The 20,912-nt window shown below is 36.8% G+C and overlaps 1 protein-coding gene across 2 annotated transcripts in view; it reads right to left on the reverse strand.

Annotated features, from left to right (window-relative positions):
• The window catches only part of cog3 (component of oligomeric golgi complex 3), a 64,740-nt gene that overhangs the window by 33,325 nt on the left and 10,503 nt on the right, over nucleotides 1-20,912 (reverse strand). For both annotated transcript variants that reach the window (XM_039745269.1, XM_039745268.1), the window contains 8 exons: nucleotides 20,365-20,426; nucleotides 15,174-15,339; nucleotides 13,744-13,818; nucleotides 13,118-13,210; nucleotides 10,174-10,299; nucleotides 7,976-8,056; nucleotides 755-798; nucleotides 60-186 (listed from right to left, as the gene is read on the reverse strand). In XM_039745269.1, coding sequence (XP_039601203.1) covers nucleotides 60-186; nucleotides 755-798; nucleotides 7,976-8,056; nucleotides 10,174-10,299; nucleotides 13,118-13,210; nucleotides 13,744-13,818; nucleotides 15,174-15,339; nucleotides 20,365-20,426 — 774 coding nt within the window. The remainder of the gene's footprint in view (nucleotides 1-59; nucleotides 187-754; nucleotides 799-7,975; nucleotides 8,057-10,173; nucleotides 10,300-13,117; nucleotides 13,211-13,743; nucleotides 13,819-15,173; nucleotides 15,340-20,364; nucleotides 20,427-20,912) is intronic.

Here is a 20,912-nt window from a genome sequence, read left to right on the forward strand (position 1 = left end):
CAAGGAAATTGTTTAGGCTTATATAGTGCAATAACAAATTACTGAAAATGTATTTCTACCAGAGCACAGTGATCCCTGTTGTTTTGGCTCATCAAATCTGTTATTGTTGATGATATGCTTGGGCTTAACAACTGGTCTCTCTGGTCCATATAGCACTGATGAATTTCATCCAACAACTGTTGATACCTGGAAGAAATCATACATATACATTAGGTTTGGACACACACATACTGCATATAAACTCACGTAATCCAATTCAAGGTCACTGAGGTGAAGTCTCTTCCACAAAGCATTGGCTCCAGACAATGCACCAGTCCACTCTACAGCCATCAGGAAGAAATTAAGGACTTGCTTAAAGTATAGCCAATATACATCCATCCTTTTTTAGTTGCATTTTGCAAACTGTCCAAACTTATTTTTATTTGGGGTTTTAGAAAATGTTTATACATGGAGGAAGAGGGTGGCTATATTGTACAATACAATATATGCTGATGTGTTCAGTGATCTAGGATTATGTAAGTGTGTTAAAATATATATGCTTACTTAATATTAAATGAACTCTACACATATACCTCTTTATGCTGAATAATAATCTAATGATCTTTTTACGAAGCCAGCAGTTATATGAAGTAAAAAAATGAAGGCTTGTTATAAAATTACTGTGTTGCTTTATTATAATAGGGTATTTATTCTGACTTATTTATCTTATATTTAAATACTTTTAGGCGATAGTAAAACTAATACATTTACTTACTCTGGTAACTTCTCAGATCTCTGCTCAATCTGTTCAATAACCATCTGAAATTCAGCAAACAAATCAAATTATCACACTGTTACAGTTTTGAAAGGATGGGGTTCACACAAACACTACAGTTCATTCTACTACTAAAACAGTAAGACAATGCAAGGTAAAAGACATATCTCGGCCTTGCTTGTTGAAGGGCAGTGGATAAAACAAATTCAGAGGAAGCTTTCACAGTACAAAGGATTAAAGTTATGCAAGAAAGAAGCAAATGGGGAAACACACTAAAAATAAATCGTTTGAGAGATTCCACTAAAATACCTTGCATAAGGTTTTTTTCTTGAAAATGTTGAATTAAACATTTGTTTGGCAATTTATCTCTTACAGTAGAGTCTGATTGTATTTTTACTCAGATGTTAACTTTGAGGGACTTATTTAAAGCAAAATGCAAAGGCAAAGAATCTTGAGCATAATCTGTATGAAGCAGCCATTTAAAATGTACGTTTACCTCTATATGATCAATATGATTAGACCAACTATTTTAAATTGCTTTCTTTGAACATATGGCAAGCTATTAAAGTCTGTTCTGTAAATAGATAAGAAAATGGGTAAGAATTCCATGATTAAAATAAAAAGAAAATTATAAACATTTGAGCTGTTATAACATCCGATAAAAAGCTAGCAGATAAAAATATGTTTATAATTTTCTATATTTTTTTTACATTTTGTTGGTGCACAACTGATGTAGCCCCTCTCCAATTTAATTTTGTATCACAATCTAAAAGATGCCTTGTGGACATTTAATAAATTAAAGATTGATGTACTGACATACAGTGGGTACGGAAAGTATTCGGACCCCCTTCAATTTTTCACTCTTTGTTTTTTGCAGCCATTTGCTAAATTCATTTAAATTAATTTTTTTCCTCATTAATGTACATACAGCACCCCATATTGACAGACAAAAAAAGAATTTTTGAAATTGTTGCAGATTTATTAAAAAAGAAAAACTCTGGGCTCTGGCTGGGCCATTCAAGAACAGTCACAGAGTTGTTGTGAAGCCACTCCTTCGTTATTTTAGCTGTGTGCTTAGGGTCATTGTCTTGTTGGAAGGTAAACCTTCAGCCCAGTCTGAGGTCCTTAGCACTCTGGAGAAGGTTTTTGTCCAGGATATCCCTGTACTTGGCCGCATTCATCTTTCCCTCGATTGCAACCAGTCTTCCTGTCCCTGCAGCTGAAAAACACCCCCACAGCATGATGCTGCCACCGCCATGCTTCACTGTGGGGACTGTATTGGACAAGTGATGAGCAGTGCCTGGTTGTCTCAACACACTGAGGAGAGTCAAGAAACATGACAGCCCGCATGGAGTTTGCTAAAAGACACCTAAAGGACTCTGAGATGGTGAGAAATAAGATTCTCTGGTCTGATGAGACCAAGATAGAACTTTTTGGCCTTAATTCTAAGCGGTATGTGTGGAGACAAATAAAAATAAATAATAAAATAACAAAGGAGTGGCTTCACAACAACTCTGCGACTGTTCTTGAATGGTCCAGCCAGAGCCCTGACTTAAACCCAATTGAGCATCTCTGGAGAGACCTAAAAATGGCTGTCCACCAACGTTTACCCTCCAACCTGACAGAACTGGAGAGGATCTGCAAGGAGGAATGGCAGAGGATCCCCAAATCCAGGTGTGAAAAACTTGTTGCATCTTTCCCAAGAAGACTCATTGCTGTATTAGCTCAAAAGGGTGCTTCTACTAAATACTGAGAAAAGGGTCGGAGTACTTAGGACCATGTGATATTTCAGTTTTTCTTTTTTAATAATTCTGCAACAATTTCAAAAATTCTTTTTTTGTCTGTCAATATGGGGTGCTGTGTGTACATTAATGAGGAAAAAAATTAATTTAAATCATTTTAGCAAATGGCTGCAATATAACAAAGAGTGAAAAATTGAAGGGGGTCTGAATACTTTCCGTACCCACTGTATATTTGTACTGTGCTTTCTTTGTGTTTATTATTTGTGTAAATGTCAAGTTAAAGGCTACAAAATTTTGAACAAATAAAAGCCATATTATATGTGAAGTACAAACAGAAACTTTGAAAATATGAAAGACAGTAGAAGTGCTTTTGTTATTAAAAGTGGTTTTAATTTGGCCTACAGGCACACTTATTAATTGTCAGATAAAATGGATTTCCTAATCCTACTTTCATTTTTACTCATAATGACTTCTAATGGCTTTTTTTTTTTAACCCATTCACTGTTATTCGTCAAAGGCCAGTTGGCTGTTAATTGCATTTTGAGGGCACGTAATAAAAGTTCCACTGGTAGGCAATTATCAGTAAAACTTGAGAAAACCTCAGTATAAGGCTAAATGAGTGGCTTTCATGTCATAGCCATGAGTTCTGTGCACCATATGTATGATGACCCGGATGCCTGCAGCTGGCATCACCTCCTTGAACCCAGGACTATCAATAGTCATGTCTTAAGATCAGCCAGGCAATGGAGGATATAAGCGAGCAAGGGTTGGTGCAAATGTGCAAAATGTGTTTTATTCATAACAGCAGTGTTCCAAAATAAAATGAAGTATAAGGCAATCAATATTTAAAAGAGGAATGCAATGCTTCTTCAGGTAAATAAATAAATTACATTAAAACACACTGCTTGTGGAAGATAAAAAAAAAAAACAATAACTGATAAGTTAAAAACTCCTGTCTAAAACCATGCAGACATTGGGTTTCCTTTCCTTTCATTCCAGCTCAGCACGTTATTCTCCTTTGTCTCCCCGGCTCACCACATCAGGTCTTCTCCGTTGGCAGAGATGCAGGTAGCTATGGTCCCATTCTCCGGTTCTCATCCCAACTGCCTAGTTCTGTGTCTGCTGAGATGCCTGGAGCCACAGCCCTACTTGACTTGTATGGGAATCCTAGGAGGTCACTCAGTCATTCCCCATTCCCCCCTTGTGCTCAACACTCACTCCTCCGTGGGGCCACGGACTCTCTGCCTTATCACCACTACACTGGCTTACACTTTCTGTCTCTGCCTTTTCTGGCAATGCCTTTTCACTCTCTCCCTTAAGCCACCTTACACCACCCCAATCTCAACCCACAGACAGTCAACAAGGAAACTGGAACCAACTGCACCTTGACATGCAAGCGTGATCAGCCCCATTAAACACCCCTGAGCCATAATGCACTCTCACTGAGCCAAACCAGCACTGTTGTTATACAAACCTTGCAGATGGAGATGCCAAGACTCTGGAAATTGTCTTGTCTCCAAATCTTGTAAAATAAACCGTAAAATACTTTCCTCAAACCTGCTTTTCAGCTACACTGCCAAATATTATGATTAAAAATAATGGAAATTTACCAGGACTCAAAGATTGATTTGTGCTCCACACTGGCACTTCCCTACTTGAATTTTGGAGTGCTGGCAGATAATTTATTCATTCTGTGCATATCTGTACACTCAGAGAGCGTTACATACTCAGGGGGCTACATGATTTGCACTGAAGATACAACATACAATGAATCTACCGTATGCAGAATGATGTAGTTATGGTTAGCTAAGGTCCAGCTCAAATTAAAATACTGCAAGCATTTGTTTTGTTTTTTAACACATGTGGGGTGCAAATCATGCAGGAGTAGTGACACCATGTATGTACAAAGCAGATCGGGGAGCAGCTTAAATGTGAGATGGAGTACACTTACAGCATGCATGCATGAAAATTCTGCTCATGGCTGCAACAGCTTGCAAAGCATTTTGTGGTTCTGGGAAAAATATATTCATCTAAGCCAGCCACATGGTGAATTTCCACGAACACAGTCAGCGAACCAGGTCACAAAACACATCCACTACAAAAAACACTTTAGCAAATTTCACCGAATGAACACTACTGGAAATAAATGGAATTAAACCCCTTTGTAGGATGCATTAAATCACCTGACTAGGTCACCGGCAAGTCCCTGGTGGTTAGGCAACCCGCATATCTTGACCGGGCTCAGCCCAAAACAACAATGTAATGCCATCTTGTGGGCAAACCACCTGCAAGACTAACAGTGAGGTTCAGATGCAATGGCAGTTTAGTGGCAGGCAAATACAGGAAAGACCTAGATGGACTAGACCATGGCAATGGAGACTGGCTTTGGGAACTTGGAATGTAACCTCTTTGGCAGTGAAGGAGCCTGAGCCGGAGGTGGAAAAGTACCAGCTAGATATAGTTGGCGTTACCTCTACACATAACATGAGTTCTGGAATAATACTTCTTAATCAGGGATGGTCTATTTCCTACTCCGAAGTTCCCATGTGTGAAAGACCTTGGGTGGGTGTAGGGATACTCACAAGCCTCTAGCTGAGGGCGGTGCACTTACGTGTTTTCTCCAGTGAATGAAACATTTTCCTTTCTGCAGTTCATAACTGCATTAAGGCAAACTCTGAACGTTATTTGTGCATATGCCTCAAACAATGGTTCAAAGTATTCAGCCTTCTTAGAAAAGGTGGGCGAGGGGCCTGAAAGGGTGCTGCTCTGTAGTCTTACCTGGTGACTCTACAATATTCACGTTGGGAATAACAGAGATACCTGGAGGAGTGGAAGACCAAGGAACAGGTACCAGATCATCTTGGGTTAAACTTTGAAGACAAACTTTGTAGATGTGTCATCTGATCTGAGGCTATGTGTTTTGGACACTCAAATGAAGAGAGGGGCAGAGCGTTCAATTGATCAACACTTGGCAGTGTGTTAGAAGCGAGGGGCGCAGCCTGGATAAACCACAGAAGCCTAGACGAGCAGTTAAGGTTTCTTGGGAACATCTGGCTGATGATTCCATTCAAGACGAATTCAGATCCTATCTTCGAAACAGTTTCTCCCATATAAAGAGCGAGGTTGGGGACATCAAGTCCAAATGGGCCCTGTTCAAAACCTCAGTTGTTGAAGTGGCTGCTAAAAGCAGCACTCAGAAAGCAGTCAAGGTATCTCATGGCAACAACCCTAGGACACAATGGTGAACACCAGAGGTGAAGAAAGTTGTCAGACTAAAGAAAGTGACCTTTAGGGAAATGCCCTCTGTGGGATCTCCTGACTCTGTTCAGAGGTGGATGTGAAATCAAATCTTGAGCATGGAAGGAGTTTGTAGAGGCCATGGAGAAAGAATATCAGATAGCTCTAAGGTTTTTTGACAAAGTGTTCAACGCCCCTTCTGACCTTGCCAACACTGTGTTAGGCAGGGATGCAGGGTTGGATATGTGCTGACCCAGGCATGCGCAACCTTTCCACTATTGACGGCCGCACTACAGACTTTTTACTTTAATAACGGCCGCACTACAGACTTTTTACTTTAATAACGGCCAGTAAGTCCAAGTAAACTTAATAATGTTTTATGATTTATGTAAAAATTTACAGATTACACATTAAAACAGAGTATGATATATCTGACAATATTCAATTTACTGGTCTACATATGTAAAAAAATGTCTACGAAACGTCATATAGGACAAAAAACGGTACCTGTTTTTCAGATATTTCATTCTGGAAAACGCTGCTTCGCACAAATAAGTGCTTCCGAAAAGAACGAGAATGTTCCTGGCCAGTTCTCGTAGTTGTGGGTATTCTACTGCTGATTTCCACGTATCCAGCAGGTCGCTTTCTTCCGTAAACTTTTTCACAAGCTGCTCATTGTTCTTCAACTCTACTAGCTCCATTTGTAGATGTAACGGTGCACTCTCTGTCTCCACCAGATGAGGAGAAGCAACGAGTCTTATTGTTGCTGAAATCTTTTCGAAATCTTGAAAACGGTTAGCGAATTCCTGCAACAGCCCGTCTAAAGTGCCCGAAAAACAGACGGTAGGAATATGGTCAGGCTTTACTTCTTTGCTGTCAATCAGAGCCGTCACTGGAGTCCAGAGACCCTACACCTGCACGGCCGCCATTACGTACACTTTTATATACACGTCCACGGCTGCCAAAGTCCTTGCCCACGGCCGCATGCGGCCGTACGGCCGCAGGTTGCGCACAGCTGTGCTGACCTGTTATGGGGAAATTGATGAGCTGAGTGGTGGAAGGAAAACTGTGAGGAACTTCTCAACCTGGTGGACATGCTAGCCTACCAGGAGGCAGCACTGGACATGCCCTTGGGGGAGGGGGGATCCTGTCGCTGTTGTCAAAGGGACTATGGTGGTCCGAAGAGTTCAAGTTGGTAAAGCTGCTAGGGTGGATGCAATCCATACAGAGATGTTGAAAGTGCTGGACATTGTTGGGATAGCATGGCTAATATGTCTACTAAATGTAGCATGGAAAGTGGATAAAGAACCCTTGGAATGGCAGACTGGTGTATTGGTCCCCATATTTAAGAAAGGGGAACAGAGGGTGTCTTCCAACTACAGAAGGATCGCATAACTCAGCCTCCCAGGTAAGGCTTATGTAAGTGTACTGAAGAAAGAATCTGATAGTTGAGACAAAGATTCAAGAGGAACAATGTGGATTCTCCCAGGTGCAGTTGCTGGAGGGTACATGGAAGTATAATAACCCAGTGTACCAGTGTTATATGGATCTGGAAAAACCATATAACCGTATCCTACAGCATGAGTTGTGAGAAGTGCTGCAGCAATATGGGGTAGCTCTTGCAAGCTGTTTGTTCCCTATATGAATTTAGTGAGAACTGTTTCCGAATTTTTTCACTATGGGTGTCAGGCTCTGACAGGGCTTTGTCTTGTCACCAGGATATCAAGGCACAGCCGGGGACGTGAGGGTGTCCAGATGGGTAGCATCACTGCTTTACGCAGATGATGTTGAACTTTTTGCCTCATCTAGCACCTGAGGCAATCAGCAACTCCACGCCTGGGGTTAGGCTTCTTTGTCAGAAAAGAGTGGATTACTCTCTCCAGTAAGTGGAGAACAACTGCCTTTAGTGGAAGAGTTCAAGCACCTCAAGACCACAGGACGGAGACCCTGCAGCAGACCCAGGACACACGGAAGGGACTATAGCTCTCAGCTAGCATGAGAATGCCAGGGAATTCCCCAGGATGTGCTAGAATCTGTTGCTGGGGACAGAGAAGTCTAGATTTAACTGAGTGGCCTTTAGCAACTGTGACCTTCTCCAGGCAAAGCGGAAAAGAAGATGAGACGAGATTAAAGGGTAACACTAACCAAGTAATATTGTACAACTTGAAAAGGTAGCAATGCCAAAAATATAGAGATGCAGTTTATTACTGCAATATGAAATATTACAGACAAAAGTCCTTACCCTTACTTTAGGTGCAGAAGCTCTGAACTTCACATAAAATAAAGTGAATGCGTTTTCAGCATTTGTACCTCCAGGCGGATCCTATCAAATTAAAATAAATATTAAGAGATTAAAATGACACAGTTTTAACAGTCATTACCAAATTTTCATAAATATCACCAACTAATTTTAAATTCCCTGATACAGCCTTACAATCCTTACCTTCACTTTATTATTGTATACCCCTCACACAATTTCTAATCTTAAAGTCTATAATTTGGGCCATAATCTTAAAAACTATATTTTGGGGCACTAAGGATAAAAGTCTTTCCTCAGTGTCCTAATGTTAACCATTACAATTACTCTGTTATATCTTTTTGGTATATCTAACTATACTAAAAGTAATTTATTTAAACTCTTATTTGAAACATATATTGCAAATAAATAAATAAAAATAAATTTCTACAGTCTCCAAATTTTACCCATAGTCAGTCTAAAATATACTTCATACTATAAGGATTCACACTGTAAACACAATGCTACATTTCTCTAGTTTCTTTCCAGGTCTTTCTGTGGTGGCGTTCCAGTCAACTATTATATTCAACTGAAGGTGGCTGCCCCTGCTGACTGCAAGACCATTTACATCAAATCCCCTCAGTGCATCCTTGAAACAAAGAGGAGAAACTTAAGACCATTTGTTAGGTAGAATTCCCAGTGGGGGCTGAGTGGTATGTTGGCCTTAGGAAAAGAAAAAAAAAATTGAGTTGGAATTGGAGTTTTTCTTTCTAATTTTTTCTGTTCTCCCTACCATCTGCCCTCATCATTGTACTCATCATTAGAGATTTACAATATGATACTATGTCTACGGATTCTCCCAATCTACTAATTTTATATGTACATGTACTTTTATGTAAGCTTGTGTTTATTTTTATTTATTCATTTATTAGCATTCTTAGCAACAACAACAACATTTATTTATATAGCATATTTTCATACAAATAATGTAGCTCAAAGTGCTTTACATGATGAAGAAAGAGAAAAATGACAAAGTAAGAATTAAAATCAAAGAACACTAATCAACATAGAATAGAAGTAAGGTCTCATGGCCAGGGAGGACAGAAAAAACTCCAGACGGCTGTAGAAAAAATAAAATCTGCAGGGGTTCCAGGCCAGGAGACCACCCAGCCCCCTATGGGTATTTTACCTAACATTAAGTACTTAATTTGTTTTTCGTTTCTTGTAACTTTTACTTTGGATATCCTGTAAAGCACTTTTGGCTACAACTAGTGTATGAAATGGGATGAAAACAGAGAAATTTTTGTACATTGGTCCAGTTTAACAAAAAACAAGTTTCAATAACATAAGTAAAACAGTGTCATTAAAAAGTATCCAGTCTGTTGACTAATTGTCTAAATTTACTGAAAAAACAAATCAAACACTGAAATTGTGTCCTCTGTAACATTTTTTTCAAATAATTGAAACTCAAAATTATTTTTTTTATGTGAATGTGAATTTCATTTCCTCATAGTGCCATAAGTACACCCCTACACCCTTGTGTTTGTTGCAAATACCAGTTTGCTATGTCCTTATGTCCAAAGATTATTAACTAAAAAGAGAAATTACTGTTCCTATGCAAGATCTCCCCTTGTTGACTGTAATAACTTCAAAATCTCAATTTTTAAGAGCATGTTCAGTGTCGCTAATACAGTATTAATTTTTGTCAGGTAACACACACTTCAATAACAAGCTATAAGTAATACTCCCAATAAATCATTCTGCTATTTGTCCAAATAATCAATTATGAAAATATTAATTTGTTGTAGCTATAGAATCAGAATATACCAAAACCCGTAAGGAATTTTCCAGCACCTTATTGAATCCACGCCTCCAAGATTTCAGATAGAGGCAAAGGACAACACCATCCAGTATGGGATATATGTTCCTACTAAGTACCTACATACTTTAACACTATATCATCAAATCACATTCTCAAAACTGCGTAAACCAATTCAGGGCCACAGGAAACCAGTCTATTCCAGCAGCACTGAGCCAAAGTCATGACGAGTAGTAAAATATTCCTGTACATTGTGTTCAGTTAATAAATGTTTTAAATGACAGAATTCATATTTCATAGTGAAAATTAGGTTTAGACTTTACTCCATAGTAGGAATTAAACAACAATTATTTCATAGAAAAATCAGAAGATCTGAAAAACTTACCCTTTTGATTAGCTGACTGGTCAGGTTCTGCAGAGTGCTTACAGTGTGTGTTTTCATAAGATGCATAGCTTTTGAAAGGGACTGCTTAAATTTTGATATATAAACTGGGTAGTCTTTAAAATTTGGCTGAAACAAACAAAAATACAAATTAAACTTTACCAGGTATTATATTTTTAAAATAAACTTTCTAGCTTTAATTATAAAAAAGTTTTAAAATCCAAGATTACTTCTCAGTACTTGTTGGATATATCAGATGTCAATAAAAGGTAAATGAGAAATGGTTTCAGAAATCCAGTACTCTAAATAAATACTAGATAAAAATTCACAGATGTGTATTATTTACAATTACTTATTTATACACAGTTTAAAAATTTTTTACCTTTGAGATATATATATATATATATATATATATATATATATATACACTGCTTTATGTACACATTGTATATCCTCAACTTTCAAACACATGCTTATATCTTACTTGCGTGTATTCTCTGTCTTAATAGATCTCCACTACTGGTATACAGAAAGGGATTTAACAATTTTAAAAGTACTACACTGCTTGAAGAAAACATTCACTAGCAGTGCGCTCCCCCTGGTGGAGGAAAAAAGTGTCACTCTGCTATCCAATGTATGATTACATTCTTTTACTGAACGTTGAGAATGGCTGCATTGCCACGGATAAATTTTTTAATCACACTTAGGAAGAAATGGCTCCCTAAAGATTTAAATTTAGGAAAGGGAGATACTCATATTATTTGTTTCCCGCATTAATATTTTTGTAAGGAGCAGAGAGAAAATTGCAGGTTTCCATTTTAACAATGAAGAATGACAGTTAATTGAATCTTGTAAAATGTGTTATTTTTTTCAAAAAGTGGACAAAATAGAGTGGTTCAAATGAACCCAAATTTTGTGCACAGAAAATGTTAGCCATACAACAATGAAAAATCTTGTTGTCCGTTGATAAGGGATTCACTGAAAAAAGATATTTTTTCCCAGCATTTTAATGGTGCAAAAACTGACAAAGGGAAAAATGCTGGAGGTATCATATGCCCATATAAATGTCCCTCATGAGAGGAAGACTGTTTGTAGATGTGGAAGATTTTTTTTTCCCCCATTTAGCAATATGGCGAAGGGCTGTGGGCTGCTGTTTACTGGACATAAACAGGGGGACAGTCAGCAGTTTCTCAATGTAAATTATCCAAATGTGGTCAGCATTGGATTGATTCATGCCTCTGACTCCAGTGGTACAAAATCAGAAATTACATTTACTCACATTACTGTACTTGAACAGAATATGTAAGGAATTTTACTTATTTTAAACGCAAATACAATTCATCTTTAAAAAGTATATTATTTATTAATGATTCTACTTTATTGCATGTTCAGGGTGAGTTGTTACAAAGTATAATAGATTGGCTGTGTTAAATATCCATAGTTCACAGCGGCCATTTAAAACAAAACTGCATTGATTTTAGAAAATAACACAATATCCAGACATTTTTTTCTGGTTAAGTAAATGGATGCATCTCAGAATATCATAGCAATGAAGAGTCAAGCAAAATGATTTATTTTCCAGCTGAACAGACTATAATATGAAAGCTTTTGAGGCACCTCGGGTCCCTTCTTCAGGCAAGTACTTCTCTTTGCATCCATAATGGCTCACATGGTACAGCAGCCTGCTAGTACAGTACGTCACAGTGTAACAGTCCAGTCTACCGGCCAAGAACAGAGTATGCATTGTAGAAGTTCCCACCTTAAACCTAGCCTAAAGTGAATTTATGTTTCTGCTATTATGTGGAAATATCTGTGCAACGGAAGATGTTGCAGAACGTTCTCTGTAGTGATAGCAGCAACAATATTAAAAAAAAAAACAAAAAGAAAAAGAAAACCCAACAAGAGGCAACACTGTATTTCCAAGAGCTACTCAATCTTAAGGACATTAGACAAACAGCTTCATTATACAAAGCAAGCAGCATAGAACTCTTCCTCAAGTTTACAAAAAAAACACATTAAAGTAAGTTGATTTTTAAAGTAGTCTAAAATAATAGAGCATAAATTTAAAAAAAATCACAGTGAAGATGCTGAAAAAAATGCTACGGTAGAATTCTAATAATCACTTATTGTTGCAACCAAAGCAGTTCCCAGCTTTCCAAAATTATAAACTAGTCCTTCAAGCTTTATTAGCCTACAATTTGTGAACCATACACCAGTAAAAAGCTACTAAGTTCTGCAAATATTAATTCAATGGCCATACTGTAAACCGTTTCTCATAATGAGACTGTGAATGCCAATCTATTCAAGCTCTGAATATTAACAACATAGGTAAGGGACACTTAATTTTACAGAACTCTTACTAGAAAATAATATATCAAAAGCAAGACTTCCTCCTCTCCTTATCAATACAGGAGACACTGAAGAGTAAAATGGCATGTGAACAAAAACTGGCTGGCGCAGGCAATATTAAAATCAACTGCAACAAAAAGCTAAACATATTATACTGTAATTATAACATTCAACTGCACAACCTCTTAAGAACTGTCCCCAAATTCTTCATAAAGCAGCAGGCCACAGTTGCGCAATCTATTATTAACACCTTGCATTTAACAGTGACAACAGTGAAAGTTTCTATATATAGTATAGGAACATACCTTAGCATTTAAAAACTCAATACTGTATATAATTTAACTATGTTCAATTAAATTAGTGATAAATGCATACACATTATGATTTACTTTTACTTTGTGCAGCTTGTACAAATGATAAAAATATAATAAAAAATATAGAATAGTATACAGATAAAAGAAAGAAACAGTTTTGGAGAATTTTGTTGTAACAACTGCACTTAAACAACAATAACTGCTATTGATTTGTTAAGGATTATTTTATTCTGTAAAGCATAACATTACCAAAACTGTAAAATGCCTTAGAATATTATACTTACATGTGAGGAAACATACTGTATGCATTCATCCAGCTTAGAAAGCATTGGTATAAATCCCTCACTACTTACAGAAAAAGTAGGCGAATTTAGTTTCTATAAATTAAAATGAAAGAAAAACTTGTATTAGAAATGTGATGGGAAACTGGGATGGAACCCGTTCTAAAATTGGGAAGTAGAATCAGAATAGTCTTTTACCAGTGATATACTGGCAAAGAAGCTCAAAGAATATAATTATCAGTTTAAAATGTGCCATGCCATACATGCAAAACTTATCAACTGTTTATATAACATGAAAATAACAGTTCAAATTATACATATACAGAAAGAATTGTCATGTGTTTAATATGCTCATGAAATAAATTTTAACCTTTTTAGTGAGAAGTCAAGCAAAATGACACCTTTTATTGGCTAACTAAAAAGATTACGATATGCAAGCTTTCGAGGCAACTCAGGCCCCTTCTTCAGGCAAGATGTAATCAACCTTTTTTTAGGAGAGACAAAACAAATAAGATTCCTTACCACAGTATTTATTATACATAAAATAAGAATCCAACAATTTCTAGAAATTGCTGACTGATAAAAGGTACAATAAAAATCGAAAACAAAAATAAATGACTAATACTTACAGTATTTATACTTTCTAATTCATTGAAATAGGAAAGTTTCTGCTGAATACTCTCTGCCAAATCTACAAGCTCTGACTAATTAAAAGAAAAAGAAAGAAAGAAACAATTACTAGCAGAATGTGCATCATGTAGTCTTCACTTTTAATATGGCATCTAATAAGCATTTTTATAAGAATAGGATTAGGCTATTTTATTTTCTACAGCCCAAATGTTACGTTTTACTTCAACACATTAAAAGAAGACTACTTTTACATTATGTACTAATTTATTTTACTGTCTGGAGCTTAAATAGGTTTTGTGTCAGAAACACCAAAGTCAGTCTTTTGGAATCAAGACCTTAATTCATTTCTTTATTTCACTTTGTTCTATGCATAATTCACAAATATGCTTATCAAACCAGTGCATACAGAGGATACACATTCACATAGTACCACACTTGAAATGAAGATAGGCCTCTTGAACAGTTAATGAGGAGAAGAGATGGGGCTTCAGTTTTAAAAGCACAGTTCCATATGAACACATTTCCTCTGTGATTTTTTGGAGGTATTTACTTAATAATATTTTACCTGAAAAAGCATGCATTTTGCTTGTGGTTAGCTTATGACTAAATAGCTTGACATGTGAATTATATGAAACGAGTTGTGGATGTTTTTAATACTTTTTGCTCTGGTCAATCTAACAGAAAGTTTGTTGTTTCCGTTCTCCTTGAAAAGGAGTAATAATTTTTCTTGACCATTACTACAAACTACATAGGAGAAGTAACATACAAAACATATTTTTACGTAGAGTATTCCATTAAATCCTAATTGCAGTAGAAGTGGTTAATGTGATTGTAGCTAATGCAATTTTGCTATGAAGCCAGCTAGCACTTCATGTTTTCACTATGTAAAGTGCTTCTTTTCCGTTTTAAACATTAATCACCCAGAACTTACAATTGCAACGAAAAGCACACTTTATGAGTCAGACCATCACTTACTCACACAGACCAATTATTAATCTAACCTAGAAGTCTATGGAATATAAGAGAAAAGCCCACAGACACCAGGAATAAAACCACACAGAGTGACCAACCCAGCGTCCTGGAGGTGCGAGACTGAAGCACAAACCTCTATACCAGAAAGGCCGGTCACTAACTGTATGGACTTTGTGGCACTCTCTTTCCACAACCTGCACTGATAGATTAACTGGGTGAGGGTATCCACTGGTTGTGTGTCCTATACAGAGGTCATTCTTGCCTTGTGTCAAGTGTTGCTGAGATGGACTCCATATAAACGGGTGCAAAAGTCTAGGGATTGATATATTTTGAAAAAGTACAACTAAAAATTGGCTTCCATGTATATTTACAATGTCAAAAGCTTCATACATTCTTGCCATTACCACAAAAAAAGCAAAACCTGAACTTCATAACCTGACATATATGTGGTGCATACCTGTTCCTTAAGAAGTTGCTCACAGGCTTCATGTAAAGTGCCAGTTTTGGTAGAAACAAATAAATACTGTTTCTGCAAAGACTCCAACTGTTGCAATGATGTGTTTACATCAACCAGGATTGCATCACATTGATCCTGGAAACCCATCAGGTAATCCCTGGTCTGTCTAAAAGAGAACAATTTTTCAGTTACATAACATGCAATCATAAACAACATGACAATAAAGGTATTTTAAAATATTTGGTTAATGAAAGAGCAAATATGGTACCACAGCTAATGAAAAAATAATCAACAAAAGATGCCAGGCATACTTTACAAAAATAAAGCCATGAATGAAAAGAAAATATTTGGATGTTTATGCATTCATTATATAATCCACTGTATGAACAAAAGGGTTGAGGGATGAAGCTTATGAAGTTCATGTTCATTGTCATGGGTAAATAGTACAATGCAATTCACACTTGCAAGTCTCTCAAAGGCTAGTGACAGAAACACAATGCCAGCAAGAATGACATAAACTGAAAGATAACAGGTACAGGGTGAGGCATAAAGATTTCCCTCATTTCAAGGGAGAAGAACTGTGTGGACTGTATTCGGGGTAGAGAGGTGGAGTCTCATTTGGTAGGTTAGGCTCTTCCGTTTTGAGTACCCATCATGAGTTGGACTGGTGAACATCGGGGCTTTGTTGTTCAAGCGTATTATGAGAACAACCGTTCTGTGATAGCGATGCAGAGATCGTTCCATACACCCTTCGCACTCAGTCTAAATGCATCTGTACCAGATCGGAAAACAATGTTGCTATGGATATCTAACCTTCAGGCAACTGGGTCCATAATGAAAAGAAAATCACCTGGCAGACCTAGGACCATTAGAACGCCAGAAAATGTGGAAGCAGTAAGAGCATCCATTCAGCAATCGCCAAAGTGTTTCGCTCATAAGCATGCCATAGCACTGGGGATATCAAACAGGAGTTTGAGGAGGATTCTGCATGCCGATTTAAAACTGCATCCTTACAAAATGATGTTGGCTCAAGAATTAAGTGGGAGAGATCATGCCAACCGCAGAGCCCTAAGTACAGAAATTCTTGAACAGGCTCCCACTGCAGCTGTTCTTCTGAATAGCGATGAGACTCACTTCCATATCAATGGAGCTATAATCAAGCAGAATTTGCGATACTGGGCTGAACATAATCCTCATTAACTCCACGAACGACCGCTCCACTCTTCTCATGTAACTGTTTGGTGTGCAGTTGCCAAGTTTGGTGTGATCGGCCTGTACTTTTTTGAGGAAGGTGGTGCAACAGTAACTGTGACCTCCAATCAGTAAGTATGTTGAAACATTGGAGACCTTTCTGCTCTAGAAACTGGATGATATGGATACAGAACATGTGTGATTTCAACAGGACGGGGCCATAGCTCACACAGCACAAAGTTCGCCCAGAATGTTGAGAGAAATGTTCACCGGGCATTTGATCTCTTTAAAGGGAGACATTGGGCGGTTGGCTCGGTCACCAGATTTAAGCCTATGTAACTTTTTTTCCTTTGGGGATATCTAAAGAAAAAGGTTTTCATATATTGCCCTCAGTCTCTTGAAGATTTAAAGGAAAGGATCAGACACGAAATTGCCGCCATTCCGCCCGCGATGACCCGGAGATGTCTTGCCAACGACGGCCACCATTTGTCTGATATGATTTTTAAAACTCACTAAAACAAAACTGTTCTTAATGTACTTTTCAGAAATATATGCAATTTTTTTTAAGATAGCTTCATTTTTTTATACCCCTTGAAAATGTGTGAGATTTTTATGCCCCACCCTGTATAACATCATGCATAGAATGCAACATATGGAACAGATAAAACACCACATTTTCATGTGTGCATCATCTTTTAATCAGCCTCCTACAGACCTTCAGTTCAGTATTTAATTGGATCCTGTGTCTTCTCATATGTTGTCAAAGAAATGTCAACTGAATTTTTAAACAATAATGTATTCATCTGAAAAAAGCTATACTTTCCTTTTCTCTGTATTTGCAAGCAGTACTTATATTTAATGAAAACATTTTAATTAAACCCATTTTAAGTTTCAATTTTGTTAAATTCATTTTAACTTTTATATGACCCTTTCTTTCAGATAACATCATTTCAGAGATGAGTAGACAGATGCAATAATATTGCCACCAACACACCAAATACATGATTAACTGGAGAGCTGATAGCTTGAATGCACAAGATAAAAACATAATTCTACTTCCATTAAAACAAAGCAGGAAAGCCTGACTAAGTTATTTTCAGTTGCTTTCTATCATCTTTCACATGGTGTTATAGATGATGGACTAGGTAATACCACAAAGCCTGCAGGGGCCCAATGCACACTGAACTCTGTTTGCAAAAGCTTCTGAAATGATGAAATTGGCGTTTGTTTAATCAAAAGCACTGACAAAGGAAACGGACATTGAACTGAGAAAACATAAATTTTTTAATGTTCTTTTCACCGTGATGGAGGTATTGTTTCGAACTAAAAAAAAGAGGGAGTTCAGGTTGTTGTTTGTTGAAGGGTGCAAAATTGGCTCAAGTACAAAAAGCAGAATTGTCTGATGTTAAGAGTGGTGCTCCACAGGGTCACTGCTGGGGCTCCTGTCATTTTTTTATATATGGACACGAATATAAGTAACAAGCTGGCTAAGTTTGCCAATGATACTTTTGAATCATTACAGAGGGACTTGGATAGCATACTGGCTTGGGCAGATTTCTGGCAGATGAAATTTAATGTCAGTAAATGTAAAGTATTACACATAGGAAGTAAAAATGTTAGGTTTGAATACACAATGGGAGGTCTGAATATCGAAAGTACACCTTATGAGAAGGATTTTGGAGTCATAGTGGACTCAACACTATGAACTGCCAGACAATATTCATAAGCCATGAAGAAGTCTAACAGAATGCGAGGTTATATAGCACGATGTGTGGAGTACAAGTCCAAGGAGGTTTTGCTCAACCTTTATAATGCACTGGTGAGGCCTCATCTTGAGTACTGTGTGCAGTTTTGGTCTCCAGGCTACAAAAAGGACATAGCAGCGCTAGAAAAGGTCCAGAGAAGAGCGACTAGGCTATAGGGGATGAGTTATGAGAAAAGATTAAAAGAGCTGAGCCTTTTCAGTTTGAGCAAAAGAAGATTAAGAGATGAGATAAATGAAGTGTTTAAAATTATGAAGGGAATTAGTACAGTGGATTGAAACTTATTTTAAAATGAGTTCATCAAGAACACAGAACCACACAGAACTACAGAGACATGGAAAAAGCTACAATGTAGTGTGGTAGACTGTACGATTATAGGGTCTTTCAAAGCTAGATGATGATTTTTAGAAGAATTAAGTGGATAGGACTGGAAAGGTTTGTTGGGCTGGAAGGCCTATTCTCGTATAGAATCTTCTAATGTTCTAATGTGGGAATAGACCATTTATTGGCATTTCACAATGAAGTCTCTTAACAAAACAATAACTACAACATTGAATCATTGTTGTGCAATTAAATTGTCCACTGCTTGGAGTTTTCTGTCAGTATTTAGTAAAGCTCAAGATTAGCGATCTTCAGGCTATTTGCAGTACCAATGCCATGAGTGTACACTTGAATATGTAGTAATACTTCTAACTTTGGACAGTGGAGACAACAAATCTGTCTTTTTTTTTTTTTATTATTGAGCCTTTCACAAAAAGCTTCAATAAAAAGTAATCAGAATTTAAAAACAGTACTAGAATTTAAAACAGATACACATTTTTGGTGCATTTCACCTATCCTGAGTTTATTATAACATTTTTCTTAAAAAAAAAACAAAAACAAAGGAAAAACAAAAGAGAACTCAATGGAATTACATTAAAGCATTAAAGCACTGCAGCATACACTTATGGCTTCCGATAACCAAAGGTTATGTCTAATGGAATTACTGACTAAGCTTAAAATATGAAAGATTCCATTTGTTAAAATCAGATTTAGAGTTTGAAAGGAAGTAAACAAATGACTGCTTATTCAGTTGAGAACTAGAGCAAAAACAGCACACACTAAGCTGAACAATTTTATCATTTCTACAATAACATTAATTTTGTTATAGAAAATTTAAATGTACTGCTGAAACATACTCTAAAGAATTGCTTTCAAAAGGAGTTGTTAATTTAAGCAGACACTTGAGAACAATATTTAAGAAACATAAACACTGTTTTATATCCAGAAGCAGACAATCAAATTCAGGGAAAATAAAGCATACTAAACACGGCTTATATTTGGAGTATTTTCTGTGACAAAGCTCACTACACACTGTGTAGTATTGTGCTGAAACATAATAGCAATGAATCTAAAATGCATTACCACATACAAAACAAGCATACCACATGTGAGGTCAGACTGCAGTAATTTACCATATTGGTAAAAGTAAAAGATGCAGGAAATTGCTTGAGGATAAGGATGTGTACAATGACTGAACATGTTACTAAATAACATGATTTGAGAGCAGACTCTTTCATCAGCTAATCAGTTACAATGAGGACTGGTAACATATTCCAACTAGAAGCACTGCCTCCAGCACTCATAACTGAATTTTCGACTGTGCAAACAACTAAGAATTACATCACAATAACAAGCAACATATTAAACTGGAGATACTATAGAAGAAAATGTTCCTAGTATAGGTAGAAAATGTTACAGCAATATACAGAGGTCATAGCCTTAAAGAGAAACTCGGCAAAGTGATTGTGTGGATTCATGCTAATGCACACAAGATAGTGGCTGCTAATTCAGAATTTATGAACCAGATCTCCATGGCATGTTTCATCTCTACAAAACCACTCAGGTTATCTTAATCACGGTGAGAAGGCACCCGAGCATAACCACAGCAGAGTGTTTGCTCAGCCACAACTGTGACATTTTAAAACACATTACACCAAAGAAAAGTATGCAAGCCAAGAATACAGTAAATATCTGAATTTGTCACAGCATAATTCAGCTAGGCATTCTCCTTGTTGTAATATAAAGTTTTACCCACTCTGAAACTTTTTCTTTTGTTGTTACTGGTATTGTTATTTAGAGAGTGAATGCCTACAGAAGCAATTCCAAAATCTTTAATATTAGGTGTATGGGCAAAGCAATTTAGTACAGCACAACAATATCACAGAAATATTGCAAAAATAATAGGTTTCAGAGACCTGTACTTTGCACTTTTATCTTGATCCATTTGAGCTTGTAGCTTGGAAAACCAAGAGAAAAACTGCAAGAAAACAAGGAAAACAAAACAATTTAAAAGATTATGTGCAGAAATTGAGATAGATTTAACAATTTCAAAGCAAATATCAAACAGTGAAGGAAGAAAACAACTGCAAACTACTGTGTAAATTTCTATCTTGTAACAGTTTGCTCTAATGGCAGCGATACCTAGATCCAGCCAGTACTTAAAATTAATGTATTACCGGTAATTAAATTAGATCAGTATTTGCCATTTTAGCTTACTGCAAAATTTACTCAAGACACTGGATGCCAAATAAAAATAAAATGTAGAATACAGAAAAGAGATATCAAAGCATTTTCATTTTGCACAAAATGGATAACTTTTAACCTACAAACAACTGATACAAAGTGTTAAGTAATTAAATTCTAAACAAATTATTTACACTTTACATTAACACATTATAAATCTGCTGTTGATTAATGGATCTAGAGTTCTGGTTGTCAAATCCTACACCTAGCCATTGCCTTT

This window comes from Polypterus senegalus, chromosome 2 (genome assembly GCF_016835505.1).
Source record: "Polypterus senegalus isolate Bchr_013 chromosome 2, ASM1683550v1, whole genome shotgun sequence".
Taxonomy (NCBI): Eukaryota; Metazoa; Chordata; class Cladistia; order Polypteriformes; family Polypteridae; genus Polypterus; species Polypterus senegalus.